We start from the raw sequence: 21,585 nt of genomic DNA on the forward strand, positions 1-21,585 counted from the left end.
ATAGAAAAATGCCGTGCTGCCAGTCATCTGGAAAACCACCAACTCCCAAAGATGCCCTCTGCTTCGTCTGAATGGGGAGCTTGCCCGGCGTTCCCCAGGATGAAACAGTTTCGTTGACATACTCTGCTGAGGAACTGCAGCAAGACTGGAGGCTTGGACTTTGGTAGCGGACTGAGAGAGGACTGAATCTTTCCTTGGTGGGTTTTGGGTGGGACGAACACAAAAATGGCTACGGGACAGGAAGCGTCGGCAACCCTGGGACTCCGTTTCCAGTCTGCGCCGGAGGATGTGGCTCTGCCCCCGGTGGACCCAGAGGGTCAGGGTTCAGCAGCCCGGTTGGAAGGGCCTCACAAACTGCACCACACCGACCTTTGTGGGGAAAAAGAGGACCCCCTGAGCTGCAGTGGGGAGCAGGCGGTCAGAAGACCCAAATGGGGCAACCCACCACTCCTGCTTCCAGCCCCATGGGACGTCACAAAGACTTGCCTGCCTTCCTTGGATGGGCTGGCCGATCCGAGCAGAGAACAGGCCACACTACGCCTACCAGGCCACAGTGGGGAAGCCAAACCAGCCTCCAGCTGCTTGGACTCTGAGGTGGGCTACTCAGACCCACGCGGGGTTCCCTCGGAAAAGGGTGCCGTGGCCATGGAGGCGCAGCGGTTGAACTTCCGCCAGTTCCGCTACCAGGAGGTCGAGGGACCACGGGAGGTTTGCAGCCAGCTCTGGTACCTGTGCCACCGGTGGCTGAAGCCGGAGAGGCACACCAAGGAGCAGATCCTGGAGCTGCTGATCCTGGAGCAATTCCTGGCCATCTTGCCGCCGGAGATGCAGGGCTGGGTGAAGAGAGCAGGGCCCGAGAGCTGCGCCCGGGCGGTGGCCCTGGCGGAGGGCTTCCTGCAGGGACAACGGGAAGCTGGGAGTTGCGGGGAGCAGGTGAGGTCAGATCTGTCCTGGACGAGACTTTAGAAAATGGAGAAACAGAGCAAAGGAGAGTTGGCTGCTCCCAGATGTGTTTTATTCCACTGATCCATCACTTCCCATAGAATTGCATCTTGGAGAAGTACCGTATTTTTCGCTCTGTAAGACACACTTATCCCCCTCCTAAAAAGTAAGGGGAAATGTGTGTGTGTCTTATGGAGCGAATGCAGGCTGTGCAGCTATCCCAGAAGCCAGAACAGCAAGTGGGATCGCTGCGCACCCTCTTGCTGTTCTAGCTTCTGGCTTAGCCATGCTCTGCCCCTTCCCCCACCTCCTGGAAAAGCCCCCAAGAGCCGCACTCTCTTTAAAGAGCCGCACGGAGCGTGTGTGCGGCTCTTGGGGGCTTTTCCCCGAGGAGGGAGAAGGGCAGCCTGTCAGTGATGGACTGCCCTTCTCCCTCCTTGGGGAAAAGCCTGCAAGCGCCGCACACACGATCCACGCGGCTCGTGAAAGGGAGCGCTGAGCAGAGCCTGGGATGCATACAGGCTCTGCTCAGAGCTCCCTTTAAAGAATTTTTTTTTCTTGCATTCCCCCTCTAAAAACTAGGTGTGTCTTATGGGGCGAAAAATACGGTAGCTCTTTTTCTTTTTCTTATGCATTCATGATGATTTGTGCTCTGGAAGGTATTAGGGCGGTGACACACAATCCGCCTTACGGATGGTCCTGTGGTCTAAACTACTGAGCCTCTTGGGCTTGCCGATCAGAAGGTCGGTGGTTCGAATCCCTGCGACGGGGTGAGCTCCCATTGCTCTGTCCAATGCTTTTTTCTAAAAAATGTTTAGGGGTACTCTCATTTTCCCACTCATGTTGAAATACTGCCCCTCAATAAGGCTAAACTTACATTCACAAAAAGTTTAGGGGTATTTTCTGCATCCCCCCCCCCAAAAAAGCACAGGCTCTGCTCCAGCTCCAGCCAACCTAGTGGTTCGAATCCCCGTGATGGGGTGAGCTCCCGTTGCTCTGTCCCAGCTCCTGCCAACCTAGCAGTTCGAAAGCACGCCAGTACTAGTAGATAAATAGGTACTGCTCTGGCTGGAAGGAAAACAGCATTTCTGTGCGCTCTGGTTTCTGTCACGGTGTTCCGTTGCGCCAGAAGCGGTTTAGTCATGCTGGCCACATGACCCAGAAAGCTGTCTGTGGACAAATGCTGGCTCCCTCAGCCTGAAAGCGAGATTATTGTTTGCACCTGGAAATGTTTTGTGGGTGAACATGCTGCGTCCTTTCCAATCCACGCATGGCCTGTAACTTCCTTAATAAATTCAGTAATGCTTTTTAAAACTGCAGATGTTGGGGTGTGGGTGTGCCACTTTTGTTGTCTTGTAGTGCAGGAGCGTCCCTTCCGGTCAGCAATAGCACAGTGACATTGGGGCAGCAGAACAGCTAGTAAATTGGGAATGATGTGTGGGTAGTCCAGTATAAATACACCACAAATGTGGCTGCTGGAACCACATAACGCTGGTCCTGAGAGATCAGCATTGGCTCCCAGTACATTTCTGGGCACAACTCAAAGTGTTGGTGCTGATCTTTCAAGCCCTAAACGGCCTCGGGCCAGTATACCTGAAGGAGCATCTCCACCTCCATTGTTCAGCCTGGACACTGAGGTCCAGCTCCGAGGGCCTTCTGGCAGTTCCCTCATTGTGAGAAGTGAGGTTACAGGGGACCAGGCAGAGGGCCTTCTCATTAGTGGTGCCTGCCCTGTGGAACACCCTCCCATCAGATGTCAAGGAAATAAGCAGCTATCCTATTTTTAAAAGACATCTGAAGGCAGCCCTGTTTAGGGAGGTTTTAAATATTTAATGCTGTACTGTTTTTAACACTCGATTGGGAGCCGCCCAGAGTGGCTGGGGAAACTCAGCCAGATGGGCAGGGTATAAATAATATATTATTATTATTATTATTATCCCTTTCAAGCTCATCCAATCTGACTTCTGTTTTAAGTACTGTGGTACCTCGGGTTAAGAACATAATTCGTTCCGGAGGTCCGTTCTTAACCTGAAACTGTTCTTAACCTGAATCACCACTTTAGCTAATGGGGCCTCCTGCTGCTGCTGCGCTGCCGGAGCACGATTTCTGTTCTCATCCTGAAGCAAAGTTCTTAACCCGAGGTACTATTTCTGGGTTAGTGGAGTCTGTAACCTGAAGCGTCTGTAACCCGAGGTGCCACTGTACAGGACTTCTCTTGAAGAATCCTGGGAGCTGTAGTTTGTCAAGAGTGCTGGGAACTGTAGCCCTGTGAGGGGGTGGTGAATTCTGGGTGGGGGGGTGGGGGGGGTGGGAGTCCTGTGCTTTAAATGCAAATACACCAGTCTGGAGGGGACATAAAATCAGTTTTTAAAAGATGTATTTATAGAGGAGGCAGCAATGCTTCTGAACACCAGGTCCTCATTGGCCCTGTGATGGAAATCCTCGCTTCTCTTTTTTCCCAGGAGGTTTACCAGCAGGAGATGCCTGTGAATCGCCTTGAAGCCGATCAGGCTCCTTCAGAGACAGGAGAGAATCAGCCGGGTGCAGAGGTGAAGCAGGAGGGCAAAAGGGGTGGCAGCTGCATGGGTAGGTGTGCTGATAGGGCACGTTGAATTTTCCAGCTTTCAAACCCCCCAAAAATCAGGGGTGCTAAAAAGTTGTAACATGACTTGGGGCTTCAAAATATATTTTGGTGGAATTAATGTACCGTATTTTTCGCACCATAGGACGCACCGGACAATAGGACGCACCTTGTTTTAGAGGGGGGAGAACAAGAAAAAAAAATTCTCCCCCTCTCTGCCCAGCGCCCCTTCAGCGAAGCGGCAGGAGGCGCTGCGCAGAGAGAGGGAGAATTTTCCCCCTCTTGTTTTCCCGCTCTAAAACAAGGTGCCGTTTAAGGTGCGTTCAGGCGGCTACCTTGGAAGCCTGGAGAGCGAGGAGGGTCAGTGCACACCGACTCCTCTTGCTCTCCAGACTTCAGGTTCCTTTCGACCTGCTCTTTGGGGATGGCGGGGAGAAGCCCACCACCAGCCCCAAAGAGCAGGTCAGAGAGCAGCGGAAAGGCGCAGTGGAGAGGCTCCTGCCATAGCCGCGCGTCACCTCTCCAGCCGGGAGAGGGTCGCGGGGTGCTTCTTTAGCCCCGCGCCCGCTCTCCCAGCTGAAGAGGTGACGGGCAGCTATAGAGATTCCTGCCATAGCTGCGCGTCACCTCTCCAGCCGGGAGATGGTCGCGGGGCTATGGCGTCTTCGCTCCATAGGACGCACACACATTTCCCCATCATTTTTGAAGGGGAAAAAGTGTGTCCTATAGAGCGAAAAATACGGTAATTCAGTTTTGCTTGCTACGCGAAATGTGTGTAAAATGGCATAAAAATTGCTAATCACGTTTGCCAAGTACTTGCGGGTTTATTATATATTAATATTATTTTTATAATTTAGTATCATGTAGCATTGCGTGACATTTCCAACCAAATTTCCTGCGGTTGTTCCTGAGATCCAGGAGGAGGCTTCCATCTATGTTTGCGGACTACCGGCTGCCATTTTGATTCAAGATGGCACCACAAACGTTTCATAGCTGCACTGTTTTTAACCCGTGGTTTAAAAATGGACCAGATTTTATGTGTTTGTTTGTAAGAATCCCTGAGCAGCCCTGCGTACGAGGCTACTAGCAGGAAACAGTTTGCCAAATGGACCTCTCTTAGTTCTCTGAAGGCCACCCTGTTTAGGGAAGTTTTTAATGTTTGATGTTTTATAGGGTTTTTAATATTCTGTTGGGAGCCGCCCAGAGTGGCTGGGGAAACCCAGCCAGATGAGTGGAGTATAAATAATAAATTATTATTATTATTCCACTCCCAGATGACAGACAGACGAGAGAAATGGAGGATTCACAGGTGAAAATTGCAGAGCCGGTGGAGCTGCCAGACAAGGGGGAAGGAAGGCGTTTCCTACCAACAACAGAGGAAGAAGAAGAAGATGCTCCTTCGACGCAGCCTGGACCCAAGAGGAGGTTGGGAAAGGGCCCAGAGGAGAGCGTCGCTTGCGGAGAACCCTCTGCCCACCTCGGCGAACCCACGAACCAGCCGAGACCTCCCCGAGGCAAGCGGGAGACGACCTGCGGCGTTTGCGGGAAGAGCTTCAGCCGCCGGACGGGCTTGCTGGCCCACGAGAGGGTGCACACGGGCGAGAAGCCCTACAAGTGCCCTCACTGCGGGCGCAGCTTCCGCTCCAAGTCCACCCTGGTGGTTCACCAGAGGACCCACACGGGCGAGAAGCCCTACCGGTGCCAGGCCTGCGGGAAGAGCTTCCCGGTGACCACGCAGCTCATTGAGCACGAGAGGACCCACTCGGGCGAGAAGCCCTACCAGTGCGCCGAGTGCGGGCAGAGCTTCCGCCAGCGCTCGCACCTGAAGAACCACCAGAAGATCCACACGGGCCTCAAGCCCTTCAAGTGCTCGTACTGCGGCAAGGCCTTCAGCATCAGCTCGGACCTCATCCGGCACGAGAGAGCCCACACCGGAGAGAAGCCCTACCAGTGCCCGGACTGCGGGAAGCGCTTCTGCAACAGCTCACAGGTCATCACGCACCGCCGGGTCCACACCGGGGAAAAACCCTACAAGTGCCTGGAGTGCGGGAAGGGCTTTGCCGTCAGCCAGCAGCTGATCCGGCACCAGGCGGTCCACACGGGGGAAAAGCCCTACCAGTGCCTGGAGTGCGGGAAGACTTTCGGCGTCAGCACCCTCCTGGCCGGGCACCTGAGGATCCACACGGGGGAGAAGCCCTACGAGTGCTCCCAGTGTGGGAAAAGCTTCCGCCTCCGCTCAACGCTCATCACGCACCTGAAAATCCACGCGGCGAGGAAAAGTTAGGGCCGGAAGGGGAAGGTCAAGAAAGAGGGTAGGGAAAGGATTTGCTGAATTAGCTAATTTGAACTAGAATACAAAAAAGGGAGGTGTGAGGAAGTCGAGGAAACAAGCAAATGAAAGATAAAGATATGAAATTTGGATGTGTTTTTAAATGTTTTTTCTTGTTGTTTTGTTGTACTGTTTTTTTTTCTATTCTTGATGTATTGTTTGTTAACTTTTTATTGCTTGTTTTTTTTCTTATACTTTTTTTTTCTGTAACTATAAAACTTCTAATAAATATTATTTTTTAAAAAAGAAAGAGGGTGGGGGAGTTTGTGTAAAGAGGAATCAGTGCTAGGTAAAAAGGTTCGAATCCCAGCGGAGGGGTGAGCTCCCGCCTTTGAAAAAAAGAAAAAGGTAAAGGACCCCTGGATGGTTAAGTCCAGTCAAAGGCGACTGTGTTGGTGTTTTGCAACTTTGACCTGTTGCAGGACCTTAGCCAGACCTTAGCAGAGCATACGCAGAGTTCTTGAAAGCAGGCAGGATGGATGAAGCAGGAACCAGTAAGTTGTTACTTATAGCTGTGTTTATTATTTACAGCAGACTTCAAGTCCCTACAGTGGTACCTCGGGTTACATATGCTTCAGGTTACAGACGCTTCAGGTTACAGACTCCGCTAGCCCAGAAGTAGTTAAACCACAGGGAATTGTAACTCTCTGAGGAGGACCAAGGGTCTACTAACAATTCATCAGTATCCTTAAAAAAACCACAGCTCCCCAAATTGCTTGAAGCCAGGATTGCTTGAAGCGCTATCGTAGCACTTTAAATGTATGGGGTGTGTGTGGCTGCTGACCCACCGATTTAAGACTTCGAAATATCGAAAGCGCTTCTCGTACAGTACCCTAGTTTGCACATGGCACAAAGCCAAGCCACACAGGCTCCCAGGGACGCTTCACTCCTCGCTCAGTAATTTAGCTGTGCTGAGCTAAGCTTGGCTTGGCGTGTGCCCCAAACCAGGGTCATGGTTGAACTAGCCCTGGTTCAGACTAACCATGATTTGGCCTGTGGTTTGTGGCTTGTAGTTAGGAAAAGCTAGACCCACAAGCCCAGGTTGGGATGGAGTACTAAGCTAAGCTACGGCTTACAATCATCGAACCTAAGGGTCCTCTAGTCCAGCCCCTGTAATGCAACATCCATGGCAGACGGCCGTCCAGCCTCTGCTTGAAAACCTAAGTTCAGTCTAGAACAGCAGCCAAGCAAACAGGATAAGGAAAGTGTCCGCAATCTCCTCTCCCAGAGTCCACACATCCAAGCTAATCCAGTGTTTCCCCAACTTGAGTCTCCAGCTGTTTTGGGACTACAATTCCCATCATCCCCGACCGCTGGTCCTGCTAGCTAGGGATGATGGGAGTCGCAGTCCCAAAACAGCTGGAGACCCAAGTTGGGGAAACGCAGAGCTAAGCCATGGCTTGGCTTGGCTTGGCATGACACGTGAACCAGACTATCTTAACAACAATCCTGTAAGAGGAGGTTAAGGGGTGATATGATAGCCATGTTCAAATATATAAAAGGATGTCACATAGAGGAGGGAGAAAGGTTGTTTTCTGCTGCTCCAGAGAAGCGGACACGGAGCAATGGATCCAAACTACAAGAAAGAAGATTCCACCTAAACATGAGGAAGAACTTCCTGACAGTAAGAGCTGTTCGACAGTGGAATTTGCTGCCAAGGAGTGTGGTGGAGTCTCCTTCTTTGGAGGTCTTTAAGCAGAGGCTTGACAACCATATGTCAGGAGTGCTCTGATGGTGTTTCCTGCTTGGCAGGGGGTTGGACTCGATGGCCCTTGTGGTCTCTTCCAACTCTATGATTCTATTCTATTCTAGGTCAGCACGAAACCCATAACGGAAAGACGAGATCGATTGGCCGAGGCAGGGGCAGCTTAAGAGTACCACAGGTGGGTGCGCATTTAGATCCTTCTGAACTACAACTCCCATCAGCCCCAGCAAGCATTGGGGTGTTGGAAGTTGTAGTTCAGCAACATCTAAGCATGTGGTTTGAACCTCGGGATTTCCTTACCCGTAGCGCGGCTTCTTAGCGTTGTGCTCTGACTTTTGAGGAAGGCTGAAAGAGTATTTGTGCGAGGAGATACTTTGAAGAGCGACGGAGTAAGGAACAGGACGATATTGCTTGGAAGGTGGTTACGGGGCCAAGGTTGTTCGCATGGATATTCGGCACGTTAACATTTGACCCGTAGTGGAAATGTGAAAAACCACCAAGGAGGTGACTTGTAGGCAAACTGAGCCCAAGAGGGGCGTCCAGTAAACCTTTCCTTCCAAATAAATAAGTTCCAAACTTCCTGTCTCGAGTTTTCTGTCTGGGTGGTGTGCTTCAGGGGCTGGTGGCAACCTTTTTCATGTCAAGGCCCACCCAATAGACCTGGTGTTGGGCGAAGCCAAACGCGAGGGGCCATTTCTCCCCCCCCCTCCTGCTGCCACCCCCTTTTCTCTCTCCCTTTCTTTGACAGTCATGAGGATGTGTAGGGAAATAGCTTCTGATGAGGCTTTATCATTATTATCATTATTATTATTATCATCATTAATTAATTAATTAATTATTAACAATTTATTACCTGCCTTTCACACCCCAGCCCTAGGGAGGGCTGCAGCCATTAAAATGCAATATCAATTAATGGGCTAAAGTGGAAAATTTAAAATTAGATCGTGTTAAGATAAATTATAGAACAAAAAATTGAGAAAGAGGGAAAGGATTTGCTGAATTAGCTAATTTGAACTAGAATACAAAAAAGGGAGGTGTGAGGAAGTCGAGGAAACAAGCAAATGAAAGATAAAGATAGGAAATTTGAATGTGTTTTTAAAATGTTTTTGTTTTTTTCTTGTTCTGTTGTACTGTTTTTTCTTTCTATTTTTGATGTATTGTTTGTTAAATTTTCTAATTTTTTTTCTTTTTCTTTTCTGTAACTATTAAACCTCTAAGAAATATTACTTAAAAAATAAAAAATAAAATAAAATGCAATATCAAAAAGAATTCAAAACAAGTTACAAAAATAAGATGGGTCTTTAAAATATACAGGCGCCAAAAGCCAGGGCAAAAAGGTGTGTCTTCAGCATTCACCAAAATTAGGTCTGGCGTCTAGAAGGATCATTGACACAGATGGTGGGAGGACAGACTTTTGACCCTCCAGCAGTTGCTGAACTACATCTCCCATCAGCCCTTGGCCATGCTGGCTGCGGCCAATGGGAACTGTAGTTCAGCAGCATCTGGAGGACCAAAAGTTCCCTACACCTGGTTTCTGCTGCTCCTTTATTGATGGCCCAAGGTTTTACACATCTGAGGGGAGCTAAGGGTGGGAAAGCCATGTTCTTGAGGTGGGTGGGTCCAGAATCAGAAGTGGGTGCGTTGACGTCAAAGGGGTGGGTAGGGTGCTGGTGGATAAGCCCCCCTTTCTCCTTTGTCTTTACCCCATCTACCCCTCCTTCTCACCAACATGAAACAAAGCTGAGGGCCACATGAAATTGGACTGAGGGCCACTTGATTATTTATTTTTTAATGGATCTCTTCCCATGAGGCGTTCCTGATTAAATATGCCACAAAAACATATACAAAATGATTGTGTATATAAAAACAGCTTTAAAATTGCATATCTGGATGCAATGAAAAGCCAATTACATATATTTGGAAACAGCAAGACATAGGCAGAGTCAAGTCAAATCCAGTCCAGATACAAACTGGAATTTTAAAGCAATGCAGTCACCTGTTGTGCCATCTTAGGTAAAAGGTACGCCTGCCCGTACGGGCCAGTCTTGACAGACTCTAGGGTTGTGCGCCCATCTCACTTAAGAGGCCGGGGGCCAGCGCTGTCCGGAGACACTTCCGGGTCACGTGGCCAGCATGACATCGCTGCTCTGGAGAGCCAGAGCCGCACACGGAAACGCCGTTTACCTTCCCGCTAGTAAGCGGTCCCTGTTTATCTACTTGTACCCGAGAGTGCTTTCGAACTGCTAGGTTGGCAGGCGCTGGGACCGAACAACGGGAGCGCACCCCGCAGTGGGGATTCAGCACCACCCGCATCCTACCATCTTACCTTGCCATCTTACCTTGTGACAAATGTCTGATGTTTTGAGGAGGCACCCTGACAAAGGGACTGCCCAAAAAACAGAAGGGGTGTAACCCACAACACACCAGAGTGAGCTCTTTCTTGGGCAGCATTGAGGGGATGCTGTTGCAACGGTATTGTTCAATAAAGATCACCTACTGGCTGCTCAAGGATTCCCGGAGGTCCATGCGGGTCTTTGGATTGCAGGGAGAATTTGCACTGGCTAAAATTCCCCCTGGTATTTTTCCGTTATCAGTGCAGAGGGTTGTTATGCGGCACCCCTGTTCCCTTCCGAGAGCTACGATTCCCTGGGAAGAGGCCAAGACTCCCGGTGATCAATCAAACCTGCGCCTGGTTTACCTCAGCGCGGAGCGGGAACGTCTGCCAATCAAACGCTGCTGAGGTAAACCAGGTGTTGAGTGGCAGAGCTGCCGCCGCTCAGCCTCTTCCTCCCTTCGCCATCACCGGGAGTCTTGGCTTCACGGCGGGTTCCGTCTTCGTGACGTGGGTCAGATTTATGAGCTGGGGGGCGCCTTAGTTTGCCGACAAAGAACAAAGGACAATAGTCCCACATCACGGAACACAGTAGTACAAAACATCCTGTCTCCGTCACTTCCCACACTGTGGAATGAAAACATACACCGTCATGTGATAGACAACAATCCCATGATTGCAAACATGGAGCAAGAATCCTAACAGGCTACCCATCTCTAGGAAGGTTAGAAAATGTTCCATACGGAGCCCATCATCTGGTGAGACATACCTTGTAATAACAGTGAGCTGATCAACATGGGAGAGGACAGATAAACTGAAGTACTCTGCAGTTTTTAAATCCTCTAAAATTGATCCTCTTACTTTAAATGCCATCATTTGGATAAATTCATCGCATATTGTTTTAGAAAGGTAGGATGTGACACCTGAGCCTCCATTTCCAAATCCTTTTATATGGTTGGCTAGAAAAGGATCAAATTTTGCAATAAGTTCAAGTTGTTGTTTAGTCGTTTAGTCGTGTCTGACTCTTCGTGACCCCCTGGACCAGAGCACGCCAGGCACTCCTGTCTTCCACTGCCTCCCGCAGTTTGGTCAAACTCATGCTGGTAGCTTCGAGAACACAGTCCAACCATCTCGGCCTCTGTCGTCCCCTTCTCCTTGTGCCCTCCATCTTTCCCAACATCAGGGTCTTTTCCAGGGAGTCTTCTCTTCTCATGAGGTGGCCAAAGTATTGGAGCCTCAGCTTCAGGATCTGTTTTCTTCAGTCCCGTTTGCTATCCATTCAGGGCAGCAGCAGACTTTCTCCACTTCAAAAATGACAAGGAAGCCTATGAATGGAAATGTTACGGTATGAATACCACAACTTACTAGGTTTGTGTGGGTGTGTAATGAAAAGCATGGGAAGCTATCAAAATGGGGAAGCAGCATTTGCTGCTACTTGAAAAATATTCAGCAACTGCAAAGACCTGGAGACATTTTAAAAAAATAAACAAAGATCACGTGGTCACTGAGTTTGAGTCATTTCCAGGAAACGAAACGCCCAGTGGCTGAAAACAGAGAAAGTGAAATTTAACTCACTCGAGGGAGCCATGGCTGCTTCTGGACGTCCCGTCCAGAATCTCTGCGATGAAGCCACTTGCTCCATCTGCCTGGAATATTTTAAAGATCCAGTGATCATCCCAGAGTGTGGGCACAACTTCTGCCGATCCTGCGTGATCCAGTGCTGGGGGGAATCGGAGGCAGAGGCTTCCTGCCCTCAGTGCAGAGAAAGAGTCCAGAGAAGGAGCCTCATCCCCAACCGGCAACTGGCTAACGTGGTAGAAATAGCGAAGAATCTCAGCCTTCAAGAGGGAAAGGAGGAAGGAGGGAAAGGAGGAGTCTGCGAGGAGCACCAGGAGCCCCTGAAGCTCTTCTGCAAAGTCCATGAAGCCCCCATCTGCCTGGTGTGTGACAAATCAAAGGAACATGAAAATCACAAGGTGATTCCTCTGGAGGAGGCTTCTGAGGAGTACAAGGTAGGAGATCCCTGGATCTGGAGGGGGGGAGAAATAGCTTTTTCTTTTTCTTTTTACTTCTCAGCTCCAAAGTAGGCATGGCATGAATTGGTGGTTGTTTATTATGTAAAAAGCAGCCCAGGGGAAGCCTGAGAACTCCTGGGATGGCTGGGAGGAGGGAGTTGAATGTTGATATTTGCACCCCATCCGATTGCAAGAATCTCCTGATCTGATGTTTTGAGAAAAGAGGGGGCGGAAACTGCTCTTCTACTCTTCCGCTCCTGACTGACCTATGTAGTGACTCGGCCGAGTGGGTGCTGTAACACTCATGCAAGCCAGTAGTTCTTTAGTTTGTAGTAGCTGTTAGAAATAAAAGGATTTTGCTTCACAGCTAGCTGGTGCTCACAATTCAGAGTTGTGGGTCCAGGGCACTGAGACCTGCTTTCCAGGACTGGAGGGTCTCTGAAAGTGCTCCAGTCGCCTAGCCCAGTCGGGGCAGAACCGGTTATTGAGCCCAGTCGCTTGAAATTGGTTGAAAAGTGTACCGACATTGAAGTCTTTCTCTCTTCCAGGGGGACAAAGGGATCTCCCTTGATATCCCTGAGTAGCATCTGCAAAGACTAGATGGAAGTCTGTAAGCAAGGGGTGACCTAAATGGGTCCCTGAGCCCCACAGGGATGCCACAGAAAAAAGGTAGCTGGTCCAGGGAGCCAAGACCCAAAAAGGATGAAAACCTCTCGACTTTTATTTCCCCCAGTAAACTACAGTGGTGCCCCACAAGACGAATGCCTCGCAAGACGGAAAACCCGCAAGACGAAAGGGTTTTCCGTTTTCAGAGGCGCTTCGCAAGACGAATTTCCCTATGGGCTTGCTTCGCAAGGCGAAAATTGACGAAAATTTTTGAGTTTTCCCCCCGCTCCAAAACCCCTTTTTCTGAAGCGCTAAGCTGCTAAAAGCATTTTAGCAGCAAAACCGCTAATCCCTTAAGCCTTTAATAGGCGTTAATAGCCCTTAAACTGTCAATAGCGCTAATAGCGCTAATCCGCTAATGGGCTTGCTTCGCAAGACGAAAAAACCGCAAGACGAAAAGACTCGCGGAACGGATTCTTTTCGTCTTGTGAGGCACCACTGTACTTTGCTATTGTAGCAAGGCCACTGGGCGCAAGAAGCCAGCATACTATACACCTCCTCTCTGTGTGTCTCAATCAAACCTGAGTTTTCCCTTTTCTCTTTAGGCAGAGATCTGTCGCCGCCTGGAGATTCTGAGGAAAGAGAGAGAGGAGATTCTGGCCCATCTAGCAGCCCTGGACAAGGAATGCAAAGACCTCCTTGTAAGTGTCTCTCTTGTTACTAGGGAGGGAACAAGCACTTGAAGAGTCAGGACTGAGGAGGGGTGGGGAAATCTGCCCATTTCAGCTTCTCCCCATTTCTCATTTCTCCATATCAGTCTGTTTATTAATCTATTATTCTGAAAATGAATAAGATGTTAGGATAGCTACCTCCTTGTATAAATATTCTGATCTGTACTTTACCCTCATACATACATATTTTGTGAACATTACCTGGCTTCGTCAACCTTGAAAAATTCAGAGGTGTGAATTTCAAAGGATTGCTCTGTTTTGGTCTCCATATTTTTTCAGCAATAGCAAATTAGGTAAGTTTACCTTTGAGTGCCACTAAATAGAATTTATTTCCCCTTGTCATTTATTTTGTGAATAGAAGTCAAGGAGAAGCCTGAGGACTTGTGAGCTGAGAGAGTGGAAGCAATTCAATCCAGATCCTGATTTACCATAAATATTACTACAGAATTATCTTTCTAAATGTTGCTCTTGTTCATTAAAACAGGGGAGCAATGGGGATGAACTCTGCACTTTGTCCTCTCCCTCCTGTTTCTATTGCCTTCCTACACCTAAATGGCCCCAGTCTAAACTGAGGGGTGTTTTATGTCCATGAATGTTCTCTGAACAACTTTGAACTCTGGTTATGCCATGCCCCAAAACATGCAGGGAATATCTGTGGTTAGAAAAAAAGCTGTAGCTCTCTGGGAAGTAGAAGTCAACAGAAACAGCTATTCAGAGGGCTTCTCCTCAAAATAAAGGTTTACTTCTTTAGCCACTGGAGGTTTCATGTCTCTGAAGAATCAGAAGTGTCCTCCCTGTGGAATTCTCATTATTCTCTTCCTGATGTTTTGAAGGCTGAGCACCTTCCACACTCAGACCTCCTCTTTTCTTGCAGAAATTAACAGAAACGGAGAGGCTGAAGACTGTGGAGAAGTTCAGAGAACTGCGCCAGTTCCTGGAAGAACAAGAAAAACGTCTGCTGACTCACGTGGAAGAGGTGGAGAAGGAGATTGCAGGGAGAAGGGATGAGCAGCTGGCCAGACTCTCCAGGAAACTCTCCTCTCTTGAGAGGATCATCCAGGAGATGGAGGAGAAGAGTCAGCAGCCAGCGAGTGAACTCCTGCAGGTAAGATGGTGGCAGGAACAGCCCAAGGCTCCAGGAAAAGGCTGCCCCTTTCATGTATGCAAGGAGTGCAGGGGCTGAGTTGATGGAGCCTCTAGTCAGGTTTGTAATGGACAGGAAGACCCAAGAGACCTGGGATGCTTAACTCACCTGAATGCAGACTAGAGTTTCTTCTGTGTTCATGATGGAACGGGAGCTGATCTTCTGCTCTTCTGTCTTGGCAATGCTGCCTTCCTGCCCTTTGAGGGGCTTCACCAAGGATTCAGGCCTTCTTCCGACATGAGCCAGTCTCTTGACCAAGCTTCTCTTCCCGTTCCCTCCACAACTTCTGGTTGATCCCCTTCGCAATGGATCCAGATCAGCCCAAAATGTTGCTCAGTTACAGTGACCAAAGAGCAGGACAGAGGGATTCATCCAGACTGCTGCTTGTCCCACCCCTTTCCTCCAGGAAAACCTGCTCTCTACTGCTGAATGAGAGCAAACCTCAGCCAGGTTTTCTCCAGACTGACGTTTGCTTTGATGTTGCACCAAGGAGCAGGTTTTTCCTGAGGGAAAGCAGCAGGGCAAAGACAAAACCCTTTGGACCTGTGTTTTCTGGGCACAGGAAAAGCAGAAGTGTGGGTGAGACCAAAGAAACACTGAGCTGTTTTATTACCCCTTTGGAGGCATTTTATGCTGCAGGTGCTTTTTTAAATTTCCAATTGAAAAGTAGAATTTGAAATTTGGGGACTTCTATGAAAGACAATTTGGAACAGTTCCCTGGTAAGATTATCCTGTAGGCTTACTTCCGTCTGAATTGTGCAATGCAAACTGGATTTAATAAATTATAATCTAAGACATGAGATGGGTTTAAATCTCCATAAATGTGAGATTCCCTTAAATGCTGGTGGGAAAATAAAAGCTGTGAGAAACCCAAACTGGCTGATTCCGCCATTCCTACCCAAACCCTTGGCGTGTGCCAGGCAGACTGACATCCGAGGGGCAGGGTCTGAGGGGGTCTTCCTAGTGTGGCCTGTGGTGTGCAGTGAATTCCCTTCTCTTTTCCCCTCTAGGATGTGAGAAGGACCTTGCAGAGGTAAGTGGATCTGGCTCATTTCCATTAGCATCACTCTTTGAAGCTGAGATGCAAGAACCTCAGACATGGCCCTTCAGGGGCTGCAGGGGGGAGACTGTAGGACTCACTCCCTGCAGCATCTCTCAGGTAAAAGTAGAGCCCCTCTTCTGAACTTGTAGCCCCCCAAATCTCCCCAGTGAATTAGCGCCATTTCCTTTGAGAGGTTTGGTTTTACTTTTGCCATGTGTACAATTTGTTTTGTATTGGCCTGAATGTCCTTTTGATGAATAATATGATTTGGTTGTGAATCTCTTTTCTTCCTCACCCCTTCTCTGGGGACATCTAGGGAAAGGAAATGTGTGCTGTGCTGTCACCACCCTCAGACAATTCCTGCCCCTTGATACCATATGATTCTGCTGCTTCTTTGAATAGACACCAGTGGGGAGACCCAGAGGCCTGGGGTTGCTGTTTTGGCCCTTGGGGGTCTGGCTGAGGAGTCCGTAGTGAGGAAGAAACTCCCCCCTCCGCGCCTGCCTGTCCCTCTAGGCTTCTCCCAGCTTCCTCCTCTCCCTTTCTTTTCCTTTAACAGAAATTGCGGATTTGAATGGGCTGACATTGTTTTTCTTTTCACCAGGTATGAGAAAAGAGAGAGGCCAGAGAAGCCACTGCATTTCCCTCCAGAACTGAGGAACAGGATCTTCGAATCCTGTGATCTAAATCACCTTGTGGAGGATGCAATGAAACAATTGAAAGGTAATGAAAATTGGCTGCTAGGATTTCACACTGGGAATTCTATTATTTATTCAGAACTGAACATGCCAGGCTCTTATTGCATGGAATTGAGTAACCCCAGGATACCTTCCTTCTTGGTGCTCCAGCCTTCATTTCCTGTCCCCCAGAATGGCCCATGTATATTGTGACATTTTCAATTATATGGAACCTCCTTTTCCTTTTGGTTACCAGTCTACACAATCTGGGGTTGTCCTTCTGGAGGTTCTCCTGCTCTGAATGGAGTCAATTTAAGGATGCTACATTATGAAGTGTTACTTTTGTATGGAGATTTATTTCAGGTGGAAGAGTGTTGCCCTTACACTTTATATCTTTTTGCTTCCTCAGATGCTGTGTTATACAGAAAGCAGATTCAGAAAGGTAAATTTCCAGGGGAGGAACAATTTGACAGGAGGGATTGGGACTGATATTTCATGGTGTTAAACCGTCTGTTCTGGGTTTGAAGGCTTGGACTGGGGGCAGAGCTTGTCCCTGCAAAGAACCTGCACACCAGTCTGAGTTCCATTCCTGCCTATAGTCTAGTATCCTGGTTTCACCCTTGATTTTATAGATTTTGCTTTCTTTCATAAAATCTATATACTGCTTGTTAGAGCCTTACAATATCTTACAAAAGCCCTTAAGGAGAATCCATCTTGGCGAGCCCTTAAGGAGAATCCATCTTGGCGAGTTCTCATGTATAAGGAATCTCCCTTGCATTTTGTTTTCCCTCCACACAATCTGGAGAAGTTCTTTTGGGGTTTCTCAAGATTTGCTTGGATTTCCCCCTTGTGAAGTGTGTTAAAAAGGGCACCTGCAAGCACCCAGTCCCTCCTCCACCTCCTGCCCAGGCTGGTCTCCCAGCAGCAGAGCCAAGGCCTGAGCCGCCTCTTCCTCAGAGTTTCAACCTCACCAGCCATTTCTCGTGCTTCAGCCATCCCCATCTCCTCAGAGATCCCCCAGTTCTTAGGAGATCAGCCCCATTCCAGGAGGTTGGACTTTCCATTGCACGAGACCCTTGGAATTACAGGGTAAAGCTCTGCAGCTTCTTCCTCTGCAATCTGGTTTGTCAACATGCTTGGAAATTCCAGTTTCAACATTTTCTTCCCACCAGTTAACTTGGGGCAGATGTTAAACTTTCCTCCAGCCCTCCAGTCCAGAGCCCCATTTCATTCATGGGTTTTGAATGATTAATTTTGCCATTTTCTAGAATGGTTTACTATTTCTGATATTCCCATGGAATCATGGAATAGTAGAGTTTGAGAGGATCCCAAGGATCATCTAGTCCAACCCCCTTGAATGCAGGAATCACAGCTAAACACGTTAGTTGTTTTAATTCCTTAGGCCTACAGTTGTTGTCTTTGCAATTATTTGTTTCATCTTTTGCTTGATATAAGGAAACAACAGATGCTATGTTATGGTGATGTTTTGTAAATAGATTTTCTTTGAGCTATTGCAGTGTAGCCCATTAAGCCTCTCTTTTTGCTTCCTCAGATGTTCAGTCATTCAGAAATCTCCAGAGAGATAAATTTCACATGGAGACCCCAATTCACAGGAGGGGTGGGGACTAGTGTTTCATGGGGGGTCAAGAGTCTCTTCTATACTGTTGAGAACCATCCACAGCTAGACACTCGCCCTGCTGTTTGTGCCACAAAGGCAGAGAGGGTGGACTTGAAGGTGCAGAAGGGGGGGGGGAGAGAGAAACTGCCCAGAAGGATCAGACTGAGCAAGGAAGAGTTTTATTTCTGCCTAGAGAGAGTTGAGTTGCTTATCCATGTCACCTTTTTCAGGCCTGGTTGCCACATGTCCTCTTTCCCCCGGATTTATTATTGTTGTATAGTCGTTTAGTCATGTCCGACTCTTCGTGACCCCATGGACCAGACCACGCCAGGCCCTCCTGTCTTCCACTGCCTCCGCAGTTCGGTCAAACTCATGCTGGTAGCTTCGAGAACACTGTCCAACCATCTCGTCCTCTGTCGTCCCCTTCTCCTTGTGCCCTCCCTCTTTCCCAACATCAGGGTCTTTTCCAGGGAGTCTTCTCTTCTCATGAGGTGGCCAAAGTATTGGAGCCTCAGCTTCAGGATCTGTCCTTCCAGTGAGCACTCAGGGCTGATTTCCTTAAGAATGGAGAGGTTTGATCTTCTTGCAGTCCATGGGACTCTCAACAGTCTCCTCCAGCACCATAATTCAAAAGCATCAATTCTTTGGTGATCAGCCTTCTTTATGGTCCAGCTCTCACTTCCATACATCACTACTGGGAAAACCATAGCTTTAACTATATGGGCCTTCGTTGGCAAGGTGATGTCTCTGCTTTTTAAGATGCTGTCTAGGTTTGTCATTGCTTTTCTCCCAAGAAGCAGGCGTCTTTTAATTTTGTGACTGCTGTCACCATCTGCAGGGATCATGGACCCCAAGAAAGTAAAATCTCTCACTGCCTCCATTTCTCCCCTTCTATTTGCCAGGAGGTGATGGGACCAGTGGCCCTGATCTTAGTTTTTTTGATGTTGAGCTTCAGACCATATTTTGCGCTCTCCTCTTTCACCCCCATTAAAAGGTTCTTTAATTCCTCCTCACTTTCTGCCATCAGTGTTGTAGCATCTGCATATTTGAGGTTGTTGATATTTCTTCCAGCAATCTTAATTCCGGCTTGGGATTCATCCAGCCCAGCCTTTCGCATGATGAATTATGTATATAAGTTAAATAAGCAGGGAGACAATATACAGCCTTGTCATATATGTCTTCTTTTTTCAGGATTAAAATTTCTGCCAGGGCACATTTTCCAGGAATGATCCAGAAGGATCAGACTGAGCAAGGAAGAGTTTTATTTCTGCCTAGAGAGAGTTGGGTTGCTTTTCGGTGTCACCTTTTTCAGGCCTGGTTGCCACATGTCCTCTTTTTCCCGGATACGTCTTCTTTTTTCAGGATTAAAATTTCTGCAAGGGCAATTTTTTCAAATTTGGCAGAATATCCCAAGTTTTTTTGTTTTTGTTTTTTTGTTTTTTTTTGGTTTACAGTAACCCATGAAAAGTTTCTAGTGTGTTAGACTCAGATCTTAGGCACCCGGCTAAACTAATCTGCAGCAGAGAATCACAACAGAGCAGCATCTTAAACTAGCAAAATCGCTTCTCTTGTGGCAGAACTAAAAGTACGCTGGCTCAGCTACAAGATCTTGGAGAAGGAGTCCGGGAGGGCTAGAGTTAACATCCCCCTGCCGTTAAGGAGAGTCCATATCTGCATGTTTAACAGTTTAATAAATTTCTGTTCTGTGCAGGATATCTGTTTCTGCCTCTTGGCTGACTCTGCCTAATCTTCTCTTTCCCTCTTTTCTCCCCAACAGCAAATGTCACTCTGGATCCAGACACAGCCCATCCTGAACTCATCCTGTCCGAGGATGAGAAAAGCGTGAGATTGGGAGACAAACGTCAAGCCCTGCCCGATAATCCTGAGAGATTCAATGTCTTGCCTTGTGTGTTGGGACGTGAGGGATTCACAGCAGGCAGACATTTCTGGGAAGTCACTGTGGGAAGTGGGAAAGAGTGGGCTTTGGGGGTCGCCAGGAAGTCTGTGGAGAGAAAGGGCGGCCTCTTCTTAGGTCCTGAGGAAGGGATCTGGGGTGTGGGGAAGTCGGGAGGGGAGTACGTGGCCTGCAGTTCCCCTTTTTATCCTACTCTGTCCCTGAGTGAGGAGCCCAGGAGGATCCGGGTGACTCTGGACTATGAATGGAGACGTGTGTCTTTTTATGACGCTGACTCAGGAACCGAACTCTGCACGTTCTCAGGAGCCTCGTTCTTTGGAGAGACCCTCCTCCCTTACTTTCTTCTGTGGGAAAATGATAAAACCCACCTCAGTATCTCCTGAGGAGACTAAATCTGCCTCTCAGGCCCAGCAGGAGTTTCTCTCCAGACCAGAGTGACTGACATAAAAAACATTTACCCGCTAAGAGCCCTCTCTCAATGTCGAATTCTTCTGTAATTTCATTGTTTAGGATTAATTTAACTGTTTCTTTTTTGTAGATTGCTTGAATTCCATTCATAAATCTTTTACCTAAATTTAAGCTTTCACATGTTTTGATCATAAATTTCCAAGAGACACTGTCGAATGCCTTTTCAGCGTCTAATAAAAGCATTGAAATTTCTTTACTTGGATTCATTTCGGCATATTCTATTAAGTCTATAATTATTCTAGTGTTGTCCTTTATTTGTCTGGCTGGTAAAAATCCTGCCTGATCTTTTTAAATTATCCTTTTTAGCAGAGTTTTCATTCTATTTGCAAGGACTCCAGTAAATATTTTATAGTCTATATTCAATAAAGATATTAGCCTGTAGTTTTTTATAAGTCTCAAATCTGTACCTTGCTTTAGGATAAGGGTTATTAATGCTTCTTGCCACGAGTTAGGTATTTCTCCTTTGTCTAAAATTTCATTCATAATTAATTCCAATTTGGGTGTTATTATTTCCTCTAATTTTTTATAATATGTTACTGAGATTCCGTCTGGTCCAGGCAATTTCCCCTCCATATTTTTAATCACTTTTTTAATCTCTTCAAATTCAATATTTGAATTTAATATTGCATATTCTTCTTCTATATCTGGTAGTCTATTTTCTGATAGGTATTTTTGAATTTTCTTTTCCTCTTTTAATTCTACTTTATATAGATTTTTGTAATATTTTGTAATATTCTATAAAACTTTCTTTAATTTGTTTTGGGTCAATGATTTCCTTTTCTTTGTCAATAATTCTATTTATTACTCTTTCTACCTGTCTTTCTTTGATAAACCATGCCAGCATCCTACCCGGTTTATTTGCCTGTTCAAAATATCTTTGTTTCGTCCATATAATTTTTTTTCTCTACTTCCCTATTTATTAAATTTGATAGGTGGGCTTGTAAATTCTTTATTTGTTGGAGGATATCTTCATTCTTTGGGTTTTTCACTAGGTCTTTTTCTTTCTCTCTTATTTGTTTATTTATTTCCATAATATTATTATCTTTATTTCTCCTTATCTTTCCCATTTGTTGTATTACAAACCCTCTCATATAGGCTTTGCTCGCTTCCCAAATCATTTTTTTATCCGTATCCTGATTTTCATTTATTTCATAAAATTCTTTCAATATTTCCTTTGCCTTTTTAACCCTTTGATCGTCTCTCCATACCTCCTCGTTCATTCTCCACCTTCCCTTAGTATGATTTTGAAATAAAATGTCTATATAAGGCCTTGTGCAACATTGTTCGGGGTTCCTCCTCCCTCCTGCGTGTGGTGAGTGAGGACCCTGTTGCAACAGATCAATAAAGATCAGGCTTACTAGCTGCTTTGCTTCTCAATATTCTCTGGTTGGCCTCTGTTATTTTCTCCTACCAATAGGGAACCTACGTAAGGACTCTATATGGGCTCTTGGATACCCCATAAGGGGAAAAGGGCAGATTT

The 21,585-nt window shown here is 47.3% G+C and overlaps 2 protein-coding genes and 4 long non-coding RNA genes across 7 annotated transcripts in view; 2 read left to right on the forward strand and 4 right to left on the reverse strand.

Annotated features, from left to right (window-relative positions):
* LOC310671060 overlaps nt 1–21,585 on the reverse strand; it is a 184,643-nt gene that overhangs the window by 112,863 nt on the left and 50,195 nt on the right. The window lies entirely within an intron of this gene.
* Nucleotides 1–21,585, reverse strand: part of LOC310671048 — a 105,918-nt gene that overhangs the window by 75,140 nt on the left and 9,193 nt on the right. The gene's annotated exons all lie outside the window — the stretch shown is intronic.
* Nucleotides 5–7,302, forward strand: LOC310670352 (uncharacterized protein). The gene is made up of 4 exons (XM_083425571.1): nt 5–933; nt 3,405–3,528; nt 4,798–5,835; nt 6,106–7,302. The coding sequence occupies exons 1-3, from the start codon at nt 226–228 to the stop codon at nt 5,805–5,807; spliced, it is 1,842 nt and encodes a 613-aa protein (XP_083281697.1). The 5' UTR covers nt 5–225; the 3' UTR covers nt 5,808–5,835; nt 6,106–7,302.
* On the forward strand, nt 11,203–20,103 carry LOC310670455 (zinc finger protein RFP-like). Of its 2 annotated transcripts, XM_083425845.1 has the most exons (8): nt 11,203–11,234; nt 11,415–11,901; nt 13,116–13,211; nt 14,116–14,346; nt 15,396–15,418; nt 15,987–16,150; nt 16,514–16,546; nt 19,500–20,103. In XM_083425845.1, the coding sequence occupies exons 1-8, from the start codon at nt 11,221–11,223 to the stop codon at nt 20,018–20,020; spliced, it is 1,569 nt and encodes a 522-aa protein (XP_083281971.1). In that variant the 5' UTR covers nt 11,203–11,220; the 3' UTR covers nt 20,021–20,103. The 2 variants fall into 2 exon arrangements, with proteins under 2 accessions (XP_083281971.1, XP_083281970.1); XM_083425844.1 differs by lacking the exon at nt 11,203–11,234 and having other exon boundaries at nt 11,441–11,901; nt 16,032–16,150.
* On the reverse strand, nt 11,370–15,910 carry LOC310671117. Its single transcript, XR_014507800.1, has 2 exons — nt 13,010–15,910; nt 11,370–12,641 (listed from the first exon to the last, which is right to left on the reverse strand). It is a non-coding gene; the product is annotated as an uncharacterized lncRNA (long non-coding RNA).
* Nucleotides 16,852–19,387, reverse strand: LOC310671098. The gene is made up of 2 exons (XR_014507779.1): nt 18,884–19,387; nt 16,852–17,972 (listed from the first exon to the last, which is right to left on the reverse strand). It is a non-coding gene; the product is annotated as an uncharacterized lncRNA (long non-coding RNA).

The sequence above is a fragment of the Podarcis tiliguerta genome (genome assembly GCF_965153285.1).
Source record: "Podarcis tiliguerta genome assembly, chromosome: 2".
Taxonomy (NCBI): Eukaryota; Metazoa; Chordata; class Lepidosauria; order Squamata; family Lacertidae; genus Podarcis; species Podarcis tiliguerta.